Genomic DNA, 19198 nt, shown 5'->3' on the forward strand with positions numbered 1-19198 from the left:
CCATGGAAAAACCCACGTCTCTGCTCCTTTGGCTCCAGCCCCATTCCCCCTGCGGCAGACCGACAGGCAAGGGCAGGATCCTCCCTGGCGTCGGGCTGTGTTGATGGCAGATGTAATTATTCCGGACGAAGGGGAAATGCCGGCTCCAACCCAAAGGGTGGCGAGCGCTGCCCTTCCCCGAGCATCTGGGCAGCTCCTGCCTGCCATCTGTGCCCTGCCTGCAGCCAGGGCTGCCAGCAAAGGGCTATGGTGACAAGGTGAGGATGCTCAGAGCTTCCCCATAGTGTGTATGCGAGGGAGGGAGAAAGAATCCTTTTGCCGTTGTTGTGGAAGAGTTTATTTTCTTTGTTTCTTTTGGATGTTTTCAGAAATTACAGCAATATATTCATAAATACCTAATTACTACATTCAACAAATAATATATTACATTACAATTAAGTCAAACAAGTACACTTAGAAACATGTTTAGGGGTTGTTTCTTTTTTTTTTTTTTTTTTTTTCCTCCTTTTTTGGGTTTTTGTTTTCTTTCACAGCATCTAAACTGCCCCCAGCGGGCTCTGCCTTGCCTTTCCCTCCTCGCAGCCCTCCTGGGCTCTGGCACATCTGCTTGAGATCAATTCTGCATAGGGTAGGTACAAACACGACCGCTCACCATGGCCCTGGGGGAGTAATACTGAGGAACTGCTCCAAAAAAACGTGGTTTTTGGGGCTGGTAAATGGGGGGGAAAAGCCTCAGTATGGGAGCTGCTACGAATACAGGAGCTGCTATGAAGTGATGCTACAGCCCAGCCAGGCTCCTCCACCGCAGCGCAGTGGAGGAGAGGGATAAATCGCTGATGATTCCCCATCCCTGGCTTCCTCCCCATCACAGCGCAGGGGAAAGGGAAGAAGCGAGTCGAGCAGCGGCATTATTTTGCTGTGTTAAAATTCATTGTGAAGCCCGGAGTTGGCAGCAGCGAGGCCAGAGGCTGGCGACGCAATCGGGGGGGTTTAAGAAAGATTAAACTAATTTCTGTCACAAGGGCTTTTTGCTTTTTAATCTCGCACAGCTTTCTTTTATTTGGTGAAGCCAATGGCAGGCCAGGGAGCAGGGAGAGGGGAATAAAAGCGGGGGGGTGTTTTAATGCTTTCTTTGCGAGTGCAACAAGGGAATTTAAAGCAGAAAGCAGAGGTCACCTTTTCCCATAGACGTGAGCTTGTCTCGTGGTGAATTAAGAGAAAAATAATAAATAACTATTATTATATCTTACAAAAAGAGCCTCCCTGGGGAGCTGGGGCATGCGATGATGAGCAAGTGGCTGCAAACGGTGACAAGGCTGAACCTGCTGCCCCAGCCTGAGGAGGTTGGTGGTGCCACCAACACCATGGCAAGCCATAAGCCCCTATGGGCAAACCCCATCTCCCCATGGCCAAACTGCCTACTGATTGTCTTGGTGTTCTGGGGGGGATAAAGACACCCCAGTATCACCTATCCCCAACAATCCTCTTGGCGCAATTGATTTGTGTTATTGGTTTGATAAATGGAGCCTGCACCCGGAGCTGTGATACCCACAATGGAGCTATGACCAGAAACAGACCCAGGAAACAAAGAAAACGGGTAAAAAGACAAAGTAGCTAAACAAAAAAAGGTAAAAATATCCCCAAAATCAGGTGGGAGAAGGCATTGGAAGGGCTCAGCTCAGATTCCAGAGGGACAGAACCTGCTCCCACTGGAAAAGGTGATTTGTTTTGCCTGCTTTTTAAATGCTTTTAAAACACTTCAGCATCTTTTCTGTCCTGACCAGCAGCAGTACAAACACTAAAAGCGGTTTAATCCTTTTGCCAAAATAGAAAGATAATAAAAAGGGGCAAGGAAAAAAAAGCAAAAAGGAAAAAAAAAAGGCAAAAACATTTAAAAAAAAAAAGGCAAGCTTTTTATAACAATAATTAAAGTAATAAAAACATACAAAACTTTTCTTTAATATATATACACAGTACGAGGCTGAAGCACCTTCTTCCTCGGCTTCTAAACTCGGGGGGGGGGGGGGGCGAGGGCTCGGACAAGGTTTAACCCCACCTCGGTGCCCCAATCCCCGCCAAACAGGAACAAAAAGGTACCTTCAACCAGTTTATTGACTTTATTGTTTTATAGCCAAGTGCATTTCCAATGGGACGCCCCAGGAAAAGGGGGGGGCTCTGGGGAATGGGGGGGGCCATTCCGCACCCGGCCCCACGGGGCTCCTCCGGCTTTAGTGTTGTCGGTGGAGTCTTGGAATTGTCATATAGAAAAAGGAAACAACAAAAAATGAGCGCTATAAAGTGTGGGGTGGGTGGAAAAATAAAGGTGGGGGGGGGGGGCTGCAGTGCCCTGGCCCCCAAGAGGAGAGCCCGGTTCTTGCAGAGGGCAAGGGATGGGATGGGATCTGCTCTGCATCGGGTGGGCTCCCCGTGCTCCTTTGCTTCATGCATGGCACATTCTCCATTTTAGTTCTTTTTTTTTTATTACTGTTCTTTTTTTTTTTGTTTTTAAGTTTTTTTTAATTTTTTTCTTTTTTTTTTTTTTAGCTTCAAACCTCCCAGTGAAAAATATTAAATATTCAAGGTAATAAAATAGATTATTATTTCTAGACTATATGTTCGGTTTATCCCCAAAGGAGCGTCACCTGGGATACCCCTTGAAATAACCCCTAGACCACTGCATTGCAGGCAAGGCAAGGCACTTCCGCAGGTGATCCAGCTCGGCTTGCAGGCGCTCGCGCTCCGAGACCATCTTCTGCTTCTGGGTCCTTAATTCCTGCAGGAATTAAGGAGAAGAAGGAGTCAGGGCAGAAAGGCACGGGAATGGGATTATTCATGGGGTGCTGGGCTCGCCTGGCTGCCCCATGGGGGATGCTGGGTGCCTGTATGAGAATGCTGGGTGCCTGCATGGGGATGCTGGGTGCCTGCATGGGGATGTGGATGGAGGGTGCCTGTATGGGGGTGCTTGATGCCTGCATGGGGATGGAGGGTGCCTGTATGGGGATGTCTGATGCCTGCATGGGGATGGAGGGTGCCTGTATGGGGATGCTTGATGCCTGCATGGGGATGGAGAGTGCCTCTATGGGGATGCAGGGTGCCTGTATGGGGATGCAGGGTGCCTGTATGGGGATGCAGGGTGCCTGTATGGGGATGCAGGGTGCCTGCATGGGGGTGCTGGGTGCCTGTATGGGGATGGAGAGTGCCTCTATGAGGATGCAGGGTGCCTCTATGGGGATGCAGGGTGCCTGTATGGGGATGGAGAGTACCTCTATGGGGATGCAGGGTGCCTGTATGGGGATGCTGGGTGCCTGTATGTGGATGCTGGGTGCCTGCATGGGGATGCTGGGTGCCTGTATGAAGATGAAGCGTGCCTGTATGTGGACGCTGGGTGCCTGCATGGGAATGCTGGGTGCCTGTATGAAGATGCAGCATGCCTGTATGGGGATGCTGGGTGCCTGCATGGGGATGGAGAGTGTCTCTATGGGGATGCAGGGTGCCTGTATGGGGATGCTGGGTGCCTGTATGGGGATGCTGGGTGCCTGTATGTGGACACAGGGTGCCTGTATGAGGACGCAGGGTGCCTGTATGGGGATGCTGGGTGCCTGTATGAGGATGCAGGGTGCCTGTATGGGGATGCAGGGTGCCTGTATGGGGATGCTGGGTGCCTGTATGAGGATGCAGGGTGCCTGTATGGGGATGCTGGGTGCCTGCAGGAGGATGTAGGGTGCCAGTATGTGGACTCAGGGTGCCTGCATGGGGATGCTGGGTGTCTCTATGGGGGACACAGAATGGTGGCACTGGAGGGTACCGTTGTGCTATGGGAGCTCCACTTACCGCCATGCTGTGCGAAAGCTGCTCTGCCGTCAGGCTCAGGCTGTAGTGCTGGGCCTCCAGCCGCCGGCACTGGGTCTGCAGCACTTGGCGCTCCAGGTTTTGTTCTGCAAAGCCCAAGGGACAAGGGGTGAGCGCTGATTCCTCTGGCTTCATGCACAGCGCAGGACCAGGGTACCGCGGAGGATGCCTCCAGCATCCCAGAACATCCCTGGTCCTCACACTGCCCGCAGGGAGCCTCCAGGTCCTGCTGGGAGGACACTGGGCAGGGTGAATACATGAATTTTTCACATATACATCGATTTTCAATAGTGCCTCATGTTTTCGTGCTGCTCCTGCACTGCTGGGAGCCACCAGTGCTTCCCAGCTTATCCCAGCAGGAGCTGGAGCTGCCTGCTATGGGCATGGGGTGATTTCACCCAAGGGGAAACTGAGGCACAAAGTGGGATTTACCCCCTATTCCCAACCCCTACCTTCTATATGTTCCTGGTAAGCTTCAAAAATTGCCTCGATCCCTTGCCACTTGGGCCTGGGGTACTCTTCCTCCTCTTCTTCCTGTTCCTCCTCCTCCTCATCCTCCTCTTCCTCGGATGCTGAGTCATGGGGCAGCGGGGGCAATGCCCGGTGGGGCAGCAGCCCCTCTGCTGTGCCATTGTGCGAGGGGGCGGGCAGGCGGCTGGAGGCCTGCAGCTCAGGGATGTTGTAGTGGATGGAGGCATCGAGCTTGTGGTTCTGCTCCGCTGTCCCCCCTGTGGGTACCAAGCGTCAGCTCCAACCCATTCCCGGTATTCCCAACCTGCTCCCTGTGAGTGTGCCCCATCCCAGAGCTGCCCTACACTGAGAAAGATACTCCCCTCAAGGTATTTATTTTCTTTCTCCCAGGCCCTTTTGGGGGGGGGGGGGGGGTTGGGGGGGGTTGCAGCATCTCCCATGGGTTTTCATCACCCCCTGCACACTGGAATAACTTTGTTTTCCTCACTCACTGAAATGCATGAGTTTGGGGAATGAAGCTGTATTACAGAACCAGCGACTTGTCTGAGTTGGAAGGGACCTTAAAGCTCATCCAGTTCCAACCCCAGCCACGGGCAGGGACACCTTCCATTGGAGCAGCTTGCTCCAAGCCCCTGTGTCCAGCCTGGCCTTGAGCACTGCCAGGGATGGGGCAGCCACAGCTCCTCTGGGCACCCTGTGCCAGCACCCCAGCACCCTCATAGTGAAGGGCTTCTGCCTAAGAGCTCATCTCAGTCTCCCCTCGGGCAGGTTCAAGCCATTCCCCTTGCCCTGTCCCTAGTATAAAGTCCCCCTCCAGCTTTCCTGCAGGCCCCCTTCACTGTCCCGCTGGGATCCCATTGCCTTATCTTTAGCTTCATCAATGGGCTGCACGGATGCTACATCAATGAGGTTCCCAGTGGATTTTGTGCCCTCAGTGGTGCCGAACCCCAGTGGCGAGGACAAAGCAGATCTCCCACCCCACATGCATGTCACCCCAGTGGTACCCAACCAGCTCCCCGCATCCCTGCCCTTACCTTTGTGCTTCTGCAACGCCTTCTGTGTGGACTGCAGCACGGATTCATGGAACTGATGGGCAAACTCCTCAGCAATGAATGGCTCCCAGGGCTTGCTCTTGCCATTCATGCTGTGGGACAACGGCACCGGGATGTCCTTGGGGAGCGGGCCCCTGACGTAGCTGAGGATGCTCAGTCCCTTCTTCCCGGGGTGCGCATCACTCAGCCGCGGCTTCTCTGCCGGCGCGGCACCCGTCTCCTTAGCCCTTGGTAGCTCCTGTGGTCTCAGCTGGTCTAACCTGCCCGGCTCTGCTGTCTTCTGCCCCTCCGGCACGGACACGGCAATGCCCACTGGTTTATCCGGATCCAGCAGGAGCGGCGGCACCGGTGGCTCTTTGGGTAGAGAAGGAGCAGTCAGGGCTCCGTGTCCCTCAACAATCCCAGTGCCCACAGGGATGCTCCCATCCAGCCCAGACCCAGGGAATAACACCAAGGATGCTCACCAGTGGCGGGGCCGCTGGGGCTGTCCCGCGGGGAGCTCTTCACCACCACAGCAGCCGGCGTGGTCTTCTGCTTCATGGCCTGGAGCATCTCCACCAGCTTCTCTTTGTCTGCGGCATGGGAAGCTGAGGTTTAGTGTAGCCTCTGCTCAGCAGAGCAAGCTCAAAGCCCCAGGTAGGACCCCTCCGCAGCACCCCCCAAACCAGGGAATGGGGACCCCGCAGGCGGTGTTGGTCCCCAGCATGCGCGGGGCATGGCTGTTACCTTTCCTCTTCTCGGCACTGATGTGCGTGAGGTTGAAGATGGTGAGGAAGCGTTTCTTCTCCTCGAAGTTGGGGCTGTTGTTCATCTCGTCGGGGCTGTACCGGGTGGAGAGCGGGAGGCGCGGGGAGGGCGTGCGGCGCTTGTTCTGCACCGTGGGAGGAGAGGGGCTCCTCTCCCGCAGCATCCGCCGGCGTTTGCGCCGCTTCTGGCTCAGCAATTCCTCCTTCTGCTGCTGCGTGGTCAGCCCGAAGAGCTGCAGGAACTCCAGCTTCTGGGGCGCCAAGGGGGAGAGAGGAGCAGGGTCACCACGGGAGCGGTACCCAGCCTCATCCCCGCCTCCATCCCTGTGCCCATCCTCATCTTCATCACCATCCTCATCCCTGTTACCGTCCCCATCCTCATCCCCATCCTTATCGTTGTCCCATTCCTTTCCCCTTCCCCATCCTCATTCCAGTCCCCATCCCTATCTCCATTACTGTCTCCATTCCCATTCTCATCTCCATCCCTATCCTTATCCCCATCTCCATTCCTGTACCCATCCCCATTCCTGTCCCCTTTCCCATCTCCATTCCTGTCTCCATTCCCATCCTCATCCTTATCCCCGCCTCCATTTCTGTACCCATCCTCATTCCTGTCCCCTTTCCCATTCTCATCTGTGTCCCAATTGCCATCCTCATCTCCATCCTCATTCCCATCCCCATTCCTGTCCCCATCCACACCTCCATTTCTTCCCTCTTCCCCATCCTCATCCCTGTCCCCATCCACATGTGCATTCCCAACTCCACCATCATCCTCATCTCCATCCTCATCTTCATCCCCATCCTTGTCCCCACATACATTCCTGTCTCCATCCTCATCCCTTTCCCCGTTGCCATCCTCATCTCCATCCTCATCCGCGTCTCCATTCCAGTCCCCATCCCCACCTCCATCCCACCCTTCTTCCCATCTCCATTCCTGTCTCTTTTCCCATCCTCATCCCGATCTTCACCTCCACCTTCATCCCTGTCCCCATCCCCACCACCACTTCCATCCCCACTCCCATCCCTATCCCCATCCTCATCCATCCATAACCCCCTGCTGCCTCAGCAGGCTGGGGATGCTGGCAGCACCATAGCCCTGGTCACTGATGCCCGAGGAGGGGCTGCCCCCATGGGGGACAGCGGGGACAGGGTACAGCGAGTGCCATCAGTACCTCGGAGGACGTGTCCAGCTTCAATGGGGGCTGCTCGGCCACGCAGCGGAGATGGGCCCGCACCTCCTCCTCGTCACTGTCATCACAGGAGTCATCCAGATCATAGTAGTAACCTGAGGATGGGGAGAGGCTGGTGTGAGACTGGAGAGACCAAGGCATCCTGATGGGACCCCGGGGAATCTGCTTGGGACCATGGGAACACATTGGGACCCCACTGGTGCTGCAGCAGTACAGGATGCTGGGTACACAGAATGGGTTCCAATGTGGGTCCCACAGGGCAGGGGGTGTAACCCAACAGAACCCTGTCCCCCCTCCATCACCTGTGGTACCCTGGAGGGCATCGCCCACCCCTGTATCCCCGCTCAGCATTGCTTTGGGAAGGCTGTTGGGGCGCTCAACAGGCAGGTTAATGGGGCACAGCCGGGGGGATGCTGCGGCTGAGCCTCCCCAAGCCTTCCATCTCTTCCTCACCGCTGTTCTTATCCCCGCTCACACATTCCCATTAATATTTAAAGGCTGCTTATTAGCCTCAGTTCATCATTTATTAATTGGGCATGTCTAGAGCAAAGGATTTACCGCGCTGCCCAGCTTGCCGGAGCATTCACATTGCGGGATGACGGCATTCCCGGGAGACCCACCGGCTGCCCCATCACCACCACCAGGTCCCAGTGCTGGTGTAGGGGGGGATCCCCAGCACAATTCCAACCCGGCACCTCACCTTTCTCCCTGGCCTCCCGCCGCCGGCGCTCCTCCAGGTCCAGTTTGCTGACCAGCCTACGGTGCTGCTGCACGAACTCGTCATAGATGTACATGGGGTCCTGGGCGCGGGGCTGGGGGGCTCTGTAGGGTGAGCTGGGCTTGGTGGCATCGGTGAAGGGGGCGGCCGGGGGTCTTTGCTGGCTCAGGATGCTCTGTGTGGACTTCTCCAGCTCGGCTAGGAAAGGGGCATGGGTGAAGCTCCCGTGCTCCGCAGCGACGGGCTCCCGTCCTGGAGGGTATTTCTCCAGAGCATCCCTCTTCCTCGTCGCCTCCTCCAGCTTATCCGGGCAGAAGACCCTCTCCACCTTCACCAGTGGGAGGCCCTGACGGCTGGGCTCGAAGGGGGCCGGGTGGCCATGGAGGGTATGAGGCTCCGGGAGCCGCCGGGGTGGATCAGGGGGACTCTCCATCAGTGAGACGGGATTCCAGAGGGATGTGGTGACCGGGTGGTGCTGGGGCTTGGGAGAGATGAGTGGTGGGGGCCCACCGAAGTGCTGCCCTGGCTCCCGGCTGCTTGGCTCATGGCGGCTGGATGCTGACCTGTGGGGAGAGGAGAGGATGAGAGAGGTGATGGGCTGGTAGTGGTGCTGGAGAGCCAGCACACACCAACACTGAGCTGCTTTTGTGGGGGGGGAAACATAAGTTAGGGCCATCCAAGAGAGGTTTGTGCACTGGGGCTGCCACACACATCCCCCTCCTGTGCCAGCTCCCAGAAGGATGGGGGACAGAGTTAAGTCTGTGTGCATTGGGCAGGGATGCGGCTGCATCCCTGGGATGCTGAGCAAGGGACTGCAGGGCTGCGCACCATGGGGAAGACAAGAGAGCCATTGGGGCTGGCAGAGCCCTGCTGTGCAATGGCAGTGCCCTGGTGCAGCCCTGCTCCGACAGCCAGGATGGAGCCAGCCCGTTAGCAGGATAAATATTTCATGTGCCCAAGCTGTGCATTTAACGCTTTTCCGCTCCAGCGCCCCGGACCTCTGTGCAGGGAGCAGCGGGATCAGCTCCGTGCTGCCATCCGGCACCTTGTCACTGCAGGTGGGAAGCACTGCCTGCCCTGCTGGGAGTGGTCCTCATCAGCCCCAGGATGGGGATGGGGATGGGGATAGGGATGTGGGGATGGGGATGAGAATGACAAGGGGGATAAGGACGAGGATGAGAATGAGGATGGGAATGGGGGTGGGGACGTCCTCATGAGGATGGGGATGAGGATAAGGATGCAGTAACCCCATCTGCAGGTGTTTCGGGGTGACCTTGCTCTCTCCTCTCCCATCTGGGATGGAAGGAGTGTATGGGGAAAGGATGCTGTGACAGGCACTCGCCTTTGTGCCGCCCCATGATCCGCTCCTTATTATCCTCCATGAGCCGCGCTAATCCCCTGGATACCCAAAAATAACAAAAGGAACTGGCTGGATGCGCCTGCACTGCTTAACAGCCCAGCAAGCCAACCAGGGGGTGCAGCCACATCGCTCTGCCCCCCAACAACACCACATGGCTTTGGGACATGTCATCGTGTGTCGTCCCCCCCTCCAAAAACAGGGCATCCCATTGCCTGGGTCCACCACACAGTGGGGAGCTGCAATTAGCGGTGCCGGTGCCTGGGCAGCTCCTGGCCACTTGCTGCTGGCCCGTGGCCACCTCCCGGGCTCGCTGCCTGCCGCCGCGCAGATGTCGGGCACCGGTGATGCCCGGCGCTGCCAGCACAGCCGGCCTGGCTGGCACCGTGCGGCGGGGACCTGCTGGCACCGGCCGAGCGCAGCGGGGATGTGCGGGGGGCATGGCGATGGATGCTGGGTACCTAATGGGGGGGGGGAGATCTGGCTAATGGGGCAGGCACAGCAATGGGGTAACAGCAAAAAACCCTATAGGTGTTATATAGATATGTTTGTAGATGTATAGGTTTTACAGAGGGATGGCTGTGAGGTGGGAAAACAGCTATGATTTGGGGGGAGGAACTCCATCCCTGATGCAGCATCCCTACCTGGGATGCTCGGGGCGATGCTCGGGCTCAGGCTGGCTCGGCGCACGCCCCATGTCGAGGTGTTGCTCCAGCACTTGTTGCCGGAACTCTGAGACTTGGGATTGCCGGTCTTCCTTCTCCTGGCGCAGCCGGCGCTGCCGTGCCAGCCACTTCTCCTCCTCGTTGGTGCGGTGGATGAGCAGCGCCGTGGCCGCGCTGCTTCCCGGCAGCGGGAACACGTTGTGGTTGGGGATGAGGCTGGGCACGGGGTGGTGTGAGGCAGGTGGTGGGTGCAGCGGGTGCTGGATAGGCTTTGGTGTTGGCAGCACCGAGTCCTTCAGTTTCTCTGTGTTGGAAAGGGGGTACCGGAGAGTCAGGGCATGGAAAGGGGGGACCACACTGTTGGTTATCAGGGTGTTATGGGGTGTGCAGAGCATCCCCCAAGCACCAACATGGGCAGAGCTGTGGGGCAGCCACCAGCCAAAGCCCAGCACTCCCTCCCTGCCATCCCTGCTGCCGGGCATGCCCAGCACTGGGCTCACATCCACACCGGACCGAGTCAGATGGCACCCGCACCGCGCCGCCTCCCCGAGAGCCGCGGCAGCTGGGCTGTTGGCACAACGAGCTGGCAGCCCGGCTCCATCCCCAGCCACCTCCCGGGGCCACCAACCCCCTTGGCTTTGCCATCTGGAGGGGGAAAGGGACCGTGGCGAGCTGTGCCGATGGTGGCAACCCCCCCAGTGTCACCCACAGGGATGCCGTACCTGGTCTGATGGGTACCAGTGGCTCTGCCGGCTTGCCCCGCTCCTCGGCTGGGTGTCCCCGCAGCCCGTGCAGCTCGGCCACGGGGAGGAACGGCCCTTCCATGGCTTTCACCATGCTCAGCTCCTTCTCCCGGGCGCGCTCCCGCTGCCTCTCCAGCTCCCGTTCGCGCTCCTTCTCCCGCTCCCGCTCCAGCTCCTTCTCGCGTTCCCGCTCCCGTTCGCGCTCCTTCTCCCGCTCTCGGTCGGCTTCTCGCTCCCGCTCCTTCTCCCGCTCCCGCTCGCGCTCACGCTCCCTCTGCCGCAGCTCCTCATCCATTTGCAGCCTGCAATGAGAAGCCCAATAGGAAAATCCCAACCCCAAACACCCTCCGGATGGATCTCAGCATCCCTTGGAGGGCCTTATCCATCCCCTGTCCCAGCCATCACCCCTCCGTACCTCTCTGCGGCGAGGCTGGAGATGCGCTCGGACTGCAGGGCAGAGAGGGAAGAGTGCGAGAGCTCGGGGGGGTACCGTACCCCCGAGAGGTGCAGGTGCATGGCTGAGGGGTGCAGGGGTGGCAGTGAGCCTGGCGCTGGCAGCGGGTAGAAGGGGGACCGCAGCGCTGACAGGCAGTACGACTCGTCCATCCTGGGGAGACAGGGATGCTCAGAGGGATGCATCACACAGGGTTAGGGAGAAACCCCCAATTCCCTTCCCATAAAGCTGGATGTGGGCTGCCTTGTGCTCGCAGATGGGTCTGGAGAGCCCCAAGATGCCCTTAAGTGCAGCCCAACCATCCTTCCCGGAGCTGGCTGATGCCCACCTGAAGGCAGGGTGCGGGAAGGGGTGATGTGTCAGGTAGCTGGGGTGGTAGTAAGCAGCAGCAGCAGCCGGGTCCAGGCCGAGGGGCGGCAGGGAGGACATGCGGAGGTCCTCGGCGGTGTGGTAGGGACGGAAGCTGCGCAGGTAATCCTCGGTGACCGCGCTCGGAGGCACCACGTGGTGGACCGGCCGCTGCAGGCTGCGGGGAGCAGGGAGATGGTCACATCCCAGCCTGTCCCCCATGGCGATGTCACCCCTTCAGGATGCTCAATGGGACCAGAGCCCGCAGGGGATACCTGCATCCCAGCAACCCCTTCCCCATCCATTGCCGCTGGACTCACTTGAGAGGAGGGAAGCGGGAGTCCTGGACCACGGAGCTCGGGGGCAGCCCGAAGGAGTAGGGTGTCCCCAGGAGATGGGAGGGGACAGTGGGGCCCCCCGCTTTCTCCTGAGAGAGGGGGGGCTCTGAGATGAGGCGCTCGCGGCCACTGCTGCTGCTGCTGCCCCGAGACCCTGCTTCTTGCTAGAAGGGAAAGAGACAAACAACAAGACAGGCATTAGGGGATGGCAGGGAGCCCACAAAGGATGCAGGGGTCCCTGCTGTCTCCCCACCCCAAGACCCTTAGTGGGTACCATTGTGCCCGCAGGGTCCCAGCTAGCACCAGTATATGCAGGAGGATGCATCCATCGGAGCATCCTCCTGCACCCAGCGCATCCAAAGATGGGCTGGAAAGAGTGAGGGTCTGCAGGGGTTATGCAGGGGGGGGCACCAGCAAAGAGGGTGCTGCAACTGGAGCAGTGCTGATAGGTTACCTATTAATTACCCATGGAGGATGCAGACACAGCCCGTGGAAATCCAACAGGCCTTTGATAACAGCCATAAACCAGAGGTCAGCCCATGAGCAACCCAGCCTCCCCGCAGGCCCTCATCCATCTTCCATCAGCCCCCCATCCCAGCACTGGGATGAGGCTTGCTCCTTTCCAGCACCCACATCGGCTGGGGACGGACCCCATGGCAAGGGTGACAAGAAACCCCACAGGGTCTGGCAATTAGGGGTGTGACCTCCAACAAGTCAAGCTGGGTTTAAAAGCGATCGTTTTCCATCGCATCTTCTCTGTTTAGCGGCTATAAGAGCAGGAAGGCAGCATCCTTTTTATCACCCTGCATCCCTTCCCTATCCAGTCCCGGTCCCTGTTTCATATCCCTCGCTGTTGGGGACAGTCCCAAGGTCACCACAGCCTGCACAAAGGGTGTTGTCATTCCTCCCCCCCCCACACCCCGTCCCCGCCACCTCTGCCGCCTGCATTAAGGCTCATTGTGCGTGCCAGGCTCTGCTCTAATTACCTCCCTGTCTCGGGGCGTCACGCTGCGAGCGAGGCGCTGCCAGACAATAACCCACGCTCGGTTAACCCCCGTGCTGCGGGGTCACAGTGGAGGGGGTGACACAGAGAGGTGGGGGGGGGGACATGGCGATGGGGAGCACCTGGATACCCCCCCTGAGCATCCAGGGATCACGATTCCATTTGCTTCCCCCCTCTCCCCGCCCTCGGCGTTTCTCATCCCCTCCCATCGCCTCTCTGCTTTGTGGTTTAATTAGTCTTTCCAAGTGGCATAATCCCCCCGGGAATCTGCTTGTAGCGTGTGGAGGAGAGGAGAACCACTAACGATGCTTCTTAATTAGCCGCTCTCCCCCCCTCTCCCCTCTTCCTCATGCTCCTTCCCTCTGGATAGCAGCCTGGGGATGATGGAGAAGGGATAAAAAGGTGGGGGGGGGGGGGGGGCGGGGGCAGCCCCGTGGCAATGTGGATCCTGGCACTTTGGACCACAGTTGGCACTATCAGTGCTGTGCATCCCACATCCTCCATCCTTTGAGGGGGGGGACCACAGTTAGCAATATCATCCTGCATCCTCCATCCTTTGGGGGGACCACAGCTAGCACTATCATCCCGCATCCTCCATCATCTGGGAGGGACCACAGTTAGCATTATCATCCCATATCCTCCATCATTTGGGGGGGGACCACAGCTAGCACTATCATCCCGCATCCTCCATCATCTGGGAGGGACCACAGTTAGCATTATCATCCCATATCCTCCATCATTTGGGGGGACCAGAGTTAGCACTATCATCCCACATCCTCCACCCTAGGGGGGACCACAGTTAGCATTATCATCCCATATCCTCCATCATTTGGGGGGGGGACCAGAGTTAACACTATCATCCCACATCCTCCACCCTGGGGGGGACCACAGTTAGCACTATCATCCGGCACTCTCCATCCTTTGGGGGGATCATGCACCCCTCAAACACATCCATCCATACCTGTCTGCCCTCGCTCCTCCAGACCCCATTGACAGTCTTTGTGGGTGCAATGGTGACAACGGGTGGCGTGCTGGGCACGCTGTGCCCCCCTGGGGGCACGATGATGGGGCCCATGGGGCCACGTTTGGGTGTGCTGGCAGGGGAGCTGTGGTTGGTGGCTGGTGAGGAGACCGGGGATGACTCGCTGCTTATTGAAGACCCTGGAATTGAATCAAAAGTTAACGTAAATGGGGGGAAAAGGCAGATTTTAACCAGCTAAAACCACTCTCCCGACAAGCTGAAGCTATTCCTGGTGGGATGCCCCTCTGCAGGGACCAGGGATGAGGCGCAGGGATGCATACGGTGCGGTCAGCATCCCTCCAGACCACCAAATTGGACCCCCATCCTCCCATCCCCAAGGATCCCTGTCCTACGGGATCCCTAAATCCTAAGGGATTTAGCACTGTCCCTGCAGTGCTAAAAGGCTTCACCCCACACAGTGGGACAGGCACCCTCAGCTCCCATCTAATAGGGTCTGTAAAGCCCTACATGGGTGCAGGAAGCCCTGCCTGCGCAGCTCGCCTTGGCACGAGCAGCACGGATGCGATGCCAACCCCGGGCAGCAGTATCTTTTCCAGCCGAACCCACAGATTCCTTAATCCGTCTGTGAAAGTTGCCGTGTGCTTCCGTGCCAGGGCCCTCGGAGGCGCTGGGATGAAGGAAGGAGTCGCTCCCCATAACCCTTGGGCAAAGCTTTGGCTTTATTTGCATAATACATCTGTATTTTAAATTATAAACCACCCCGGGGATGCTGGCCGTGTTTCCAAGGGAAAACACAAAAATGGAATTAAAGCGGAGAGCAGAGCTGGAGCACGAATACAACTTCAATGTGAATTAGGGCATAGGCACACGGGCTGGTCCAAAGAGCCAGACGGGCGGTTTGGGGGCTCCTACCCTCCAAACCCTGCTCTCAGCATCCTGGATTATGGGCTAAGGGAAGGTTTCCCTTAGGGAAAACCATAAGGGACCAGATACTGGTCACCAAGGGTTGGCTTGTGGTCACCAGAGGATGCCAGCGGATAGGTGAGGATGCTCCCCATTCCAGCACTGGGTTGGCACTGAGAGGGCCCTTCTCTACCCTAAGTGTGCAACCTGGCTCCATGCCCTGCAAGCATGCACACCAGCTCCCCATAGGGTATAAGGTGTCTCCTTGCCCTTCAAGTGTGCAAGTCTTTGCCCAAGGAAGATGTGGATGCTCCATCCCTGGCCAGGTTGGATGGGGTTTGGAGCAACCTGCTCTAGTGGAATGTGCCCCTGTCTATGGCAGGGGGTTGGACCTGGATGAGCTCTAAGGTCCTTTCTACCCCACAGATGATAAGCCATCCCCCCTGCATAAGCTAACAACCCATCTCCAAAATCCCCACGCTCTCCTCACCACACTCAGCACAACACCAGGAGGCAGCCTGGATGTGGCAGGGCCAGGAATGCCGCAGGAAAACCCACCATCCCCATGCGTCGGGAAGGATGCTCGGAGCAGCGAGGCCAAGCGGAGCAGCCTGCTGCCATCCGTCCTGTCCTATTAATTATTCCCGAGTCGCTCCGAATCGCTTTCATTTCAAGAGCAGCGAGACTGAGGGCAAGAGAAAGGCTGCCCGTGACAAAGGAGGCCGCCGATACGGATTTGACACCCACTGAAGTCTATCTTGTCAGCGCAAGGCCAACAACAATTAGCAGCCTAATCCCCTCTGAGCTGGGAAGCCATTACTCACCACGCGATAGCGTTAACAATCAATACCATTACAATGAGCCCGGCAATTAATGAAGCTAAAGTCTTACTTCAGAACCTTAATTCTCGCTGTGTGGCTTTAAACGGGAGGGTTTGTGATCGTTATAATTAACTGGTGGTATTCAGCCAGGAGTTAGTCAATGAAACTAATCTGGATTGGAGATGACAAGAGGCACAGTGTGATGGTGTCACCTTTGTTTTCTGACCTCCCGCTTTCCGCTCCGCGATAGCAGATTAGCAGCCCAGGCTGACAGGCAAATGTAATTAACAGCTGAGACCCTGAAGGAGGAGAAGGGGGGGAAGAAAGGAAAGAGGGAGGGAATAAAACCCACCCTGCTGACAGCCTGGGGTAGGATGAGAGGCAGGAGCCCCCAGCCAGGCGACGGCTTCAATGGATTTGCTGGGATGGAATGGGTCGGGATGAGCCCCTGCAGCTGGGGATGCTCTGTGGGAGCAGAACATCCCTACAGATGTCCCATAAACCCAGTAGAAAAGCTGGATGGACCCATTTGGCATCACCCCATCAGCTGCATCTGCCACAGCGGAGCATCTCCCATTGTGGGAAGCAGGGTGAGGATTTGGGGGCAAATCCATGCATTTCCTAGGGCTAAAAGCCACGGTGCGGAAAGAAACCCCCTTCCCGACACTCAACCACACTCATGCCTATTAAAAACCCACTTTGGGCACCCAGATGGGCAAGCCGTTATGAGGAAATCCAAAGGGAACGCAGCTGCTTCCCTTCAGCACCATGAAATCCATGCCAAAGCCTGCTGATGTCCCTTCAGATGGGCTGAGCAGAGAGGAGGGGACAGGAGCTGTGTGGCGTGGGGGGGAAGGAAAGGCAAAATAATCCCCTAGCCACATCTGACCACCCCACAGAAACCAGATGGGCTCTGGAGGAGGCAGCCAGGATGCTCCCAGCCAGGATGAAGCATCACCAAGACCAAGGTCCCATTGGCATCACAGGGAGCTGGCATCCCCATCGGGAGCAGCTAATGCCAAAGGCTTTGGGCCATGGCTGTGCTGGGATGTTTCATTCTGATGGGGGGGGGGGCTGTGGGGAGGGTCCTGTTTGCAAAAAGGGAACATCCATAAAGTACCTTGCAAAGGGTTGGCATCCTCCCCATGTCCCAAAGTGCTTGGGAGGTGGGCAATGACCCAACAGGGAGCACCCACCAATGGTAACAACAGGGATAAATACTATTTCATTGCAAACTGCTAATGCCAGCAGTCTCCTGGTGAAACTCTGGCACTCTGGGGACATGCACCCTCCTCCTGTGCATGTGGGACAGCTCTGGCTGTTCCCATAGGACACATTCCCTGCAGCAGCACAGAACTCGGGATCAGCAGCATCTGACATCAGGGTGGGTATGTGATGGAGGGCATCAACCAGGCCATCGCACTGTGACGAGGGCTGGGGACCTCCTAGGGGTGCCCAAACTGGCTGTTTAGCTGGGAAATTCAGCTGGAAAAGGAGCAGGTTTGAGGCGCCTCTGGATAAAACAGCGTTGAAGCGAAGCATAGGAGGAAAGAACAAGGCTGGAGGGGCAGAGAGGGACAGGTCCCCCCCATGCCATGCTCTCCCAGGCTTTCTCCCGGGGCATAACAAGTGATACAGCATTAGGATTACTCCGGCTGAACTGAGTTTCTTAACTGCTCCCTGGAGACACAACGCTAGGGAAAGACATTAGCTTGGGAAATGGGGGGGAAACGGCACCGCGGGTGGCAGCAGCGATGCTCAGCATCCCCTGCATCCCCATCCCCATCCTCATCCCCTACCTCTGGGCTCCTCGGCTTGCTTGGCGAGCTTGCGGAGCGCGGCGGCGAAGCTGGAGGAAGGTGCTGCCTGGACGGACAAAGTGCTGCTGGCTGCAGGGCTGCCATTGGGGACGATGGAGCCGTTGAGAGGCGATGGGGTGAGCGGGCTGACGGTGGCGGTGGTGCGGGTGGCGGTGGAGAGCATTCCTAGGGACGGCGACTTCGGCTCATGGCTCATGCCTGTGGATGGGAGCAGCGTGTTAGAGCGGGATACAGGGATGGGAGCGGGGAGAGCGGGTCCCAAATCCCCCTTGAAGCTGGAACAATGAGCAGGATAAACGAGACCTTCCATCTGGTTTACCACCCCGTGCAGTGGGTGAGATGTGAGCAGGTAGGCACAAGCACTGCTTATGGGGGAGCAGCTTACCTAATGAAGTAAGCGTGCCCATGGAAAACGAGGTGACGTGGGGGACAGGAGCTGCCATCAGCATCCCACAGCCCCACCAATCCCAAACGGTCCCAGGAAACAGCACAGGGGGACTCAGCAGAGCCCCAGTGGGAAGGGGGAAGGTGCTTTGGGGGGACATCGGGATGTCAGCATCCTGATGGAGGTGATGGGGAAAGGGGTAGGTAGCCTCCTTACTTGCACGGTGCTGCCAAAACCCGAAGCATCACAGCTGCACCCCTAATTGCCACCATTGCACCCCAAATCCCTGCCACTGCACCCTCCGATCTCCAATACTGCATCCCTGGGTCCCCACCACTGCACCCCAACTCCTCACATTGCTACCTCAAATCCCCAGTATCGCATCCCCCTATCCCCGCCACTGCTCTCCCGAACTCCCACCATTGCACCTTCAATCCCCACTGTGTCACCTTCGCATCACCACCGGCACATCCCCAAACCCCTCATATTGCACCCACAGTCCCCCCCACTCTTCATTCCCAAGCCCCCACCACTGCACCTTCAAATCCTCACCATTGCAGCTCCAAAGCCCCACCATTGCCCCCCAGCACTGCCAGGCTCAACAACAATTCACCTTCAAACGCTCACCATGGCACCCCCCAAGTCCCCATGGGTGCACCCCATAGCACAGGGGTGCTATAGGGCACAGTGGTCCCTAAGGGTGAGGGTTTGGGTGCTGCTGAACAGGGGGGTGTCCCCCAGCTGTCACAACCAGGCTGCTTCAGGGCTCTCCATCTCCCAAAACAGCAACTGCTGATGTCAGGGCCCTTAAAATAGACTTCCAAACGAGCAGCTTCATTAACACCAGCCTAAAATTAGCTCTGCTCCCAGGTGGGGAGCAGAGAACAACGGGGTGCCATGGGGCAGCCCCCCCCCCCTTGCCCCCCCATCATCCCAGCTCCCAATGGAGGCAATGATGGAGACCCCGGAGCATCCCATGGCAGAGGGCTGGCCATGTAGAGCGGCAGGGATAGGGGGGGGCAGCAGTGCCACTCAGCATTGATTAATCTTTGCCCCCCGGCCCCAGGAGAGGCGGCCGGCGCTGCGGCGTGCGCTCCCCTCTGCCCTCATTATACAAGCATTTATTAACTCCGGTGCTCTCAGCCATTGACTGCCGCCTTGTCGACACGCTCAGCTCATGTAAATTCATTACCAGAACAGCTGGGGAAGCCAACGTGCACACACACGGACGGCCTTGGAATGGGCACCCCCCCCCCCCCTCCACCCTCTGAGCATTGCACTGGCATGGGGACCCCCATAGGAGTGAGTGGGTGTCCAACAGAGAGTGGGATATTGGGATCTGCATGCACTGCG

At 57.6% G+C, this 19198-nt stretch overlaps 1 protein-coding gene across 3 annotated transcripts in view; it reads right to left on the minus strand.

Moving 5' to 3' along the window:
- Nucleotides 1–313: 313 nt before the first annotated feature.
- Nucleotides 314–19198, minus strand: part of GSE1 (Gse1 coiled-coil protein) — a 99818-nt gene continuing 80933 nt past the window's right edge. For 2 of the 3 annotated variants that reach the window (XM_061369940.1, XM_061369938.1), the window contains 15 exons: nt 17440–17658; nt 13896–14095; nt 11914–12095; nt 11574–11771; nt 11207–11398; nt 10771–11093; nt 10028–10352; nt 8009–8589; nt 7291–7403; nt 6099–6369; nt 5837–5959; nt 5355–5726; nt 4302–4577; nt 3832–3935; nt 314–2773 (listed from right to left, as the gene is read on the minus strand). In XM_061369940.1, coding sequence (XP_061225924.1) covers nt 2639–2773; nt 3832–3935; nt 4302–4577; nt 5355–5726; nt 5837–5959; nt 6099–6369; nt 7291–7403; nt 8009–8589; nt 10028–10352; nt 10771–11093; nt 11207–11398; nt 11574–11771; nt 11914–12095; nt 13896–14095; nt 17440–17658 — 3614 coding nt within the window. In that variant the 3' untranslated portion in view covers nt 314–2638. The remainder of the gene's footprint in view (nt 2774–3831; nt 3936–4301; nt 4578–5354; nt 5727–5836; nt 5960–6098; nt 6370–7290; nt 7404–8008; nt 8590–10027; nt 10353–10770; nt 11094–11206; nt 11399–11573; nt 11772–11913; nt 12096–13895; nt 14096–17439; nt 17659–19198) is intronic. The other variant, XM_061369939.1, reaches the window with a different exon arrangement.

Source organism: Neopsephotus bourkii, unplaced genomic scaffold, assembly GCF_033783945.1.
Source record: "Neopsephotus bourkii isolate Nb327-2 ecotype Australia unplaced genomic scaffold, CSIRO-AGI_Nbou_v1 NB_1525, whole genome shotgun sequence".
Lineage (NCBI taxonomy): Eukaryota > Metazoa > Chordata > Aves > Psittaciformes > Psittacidae > Neopsephotus > Neopsephotus bourkii.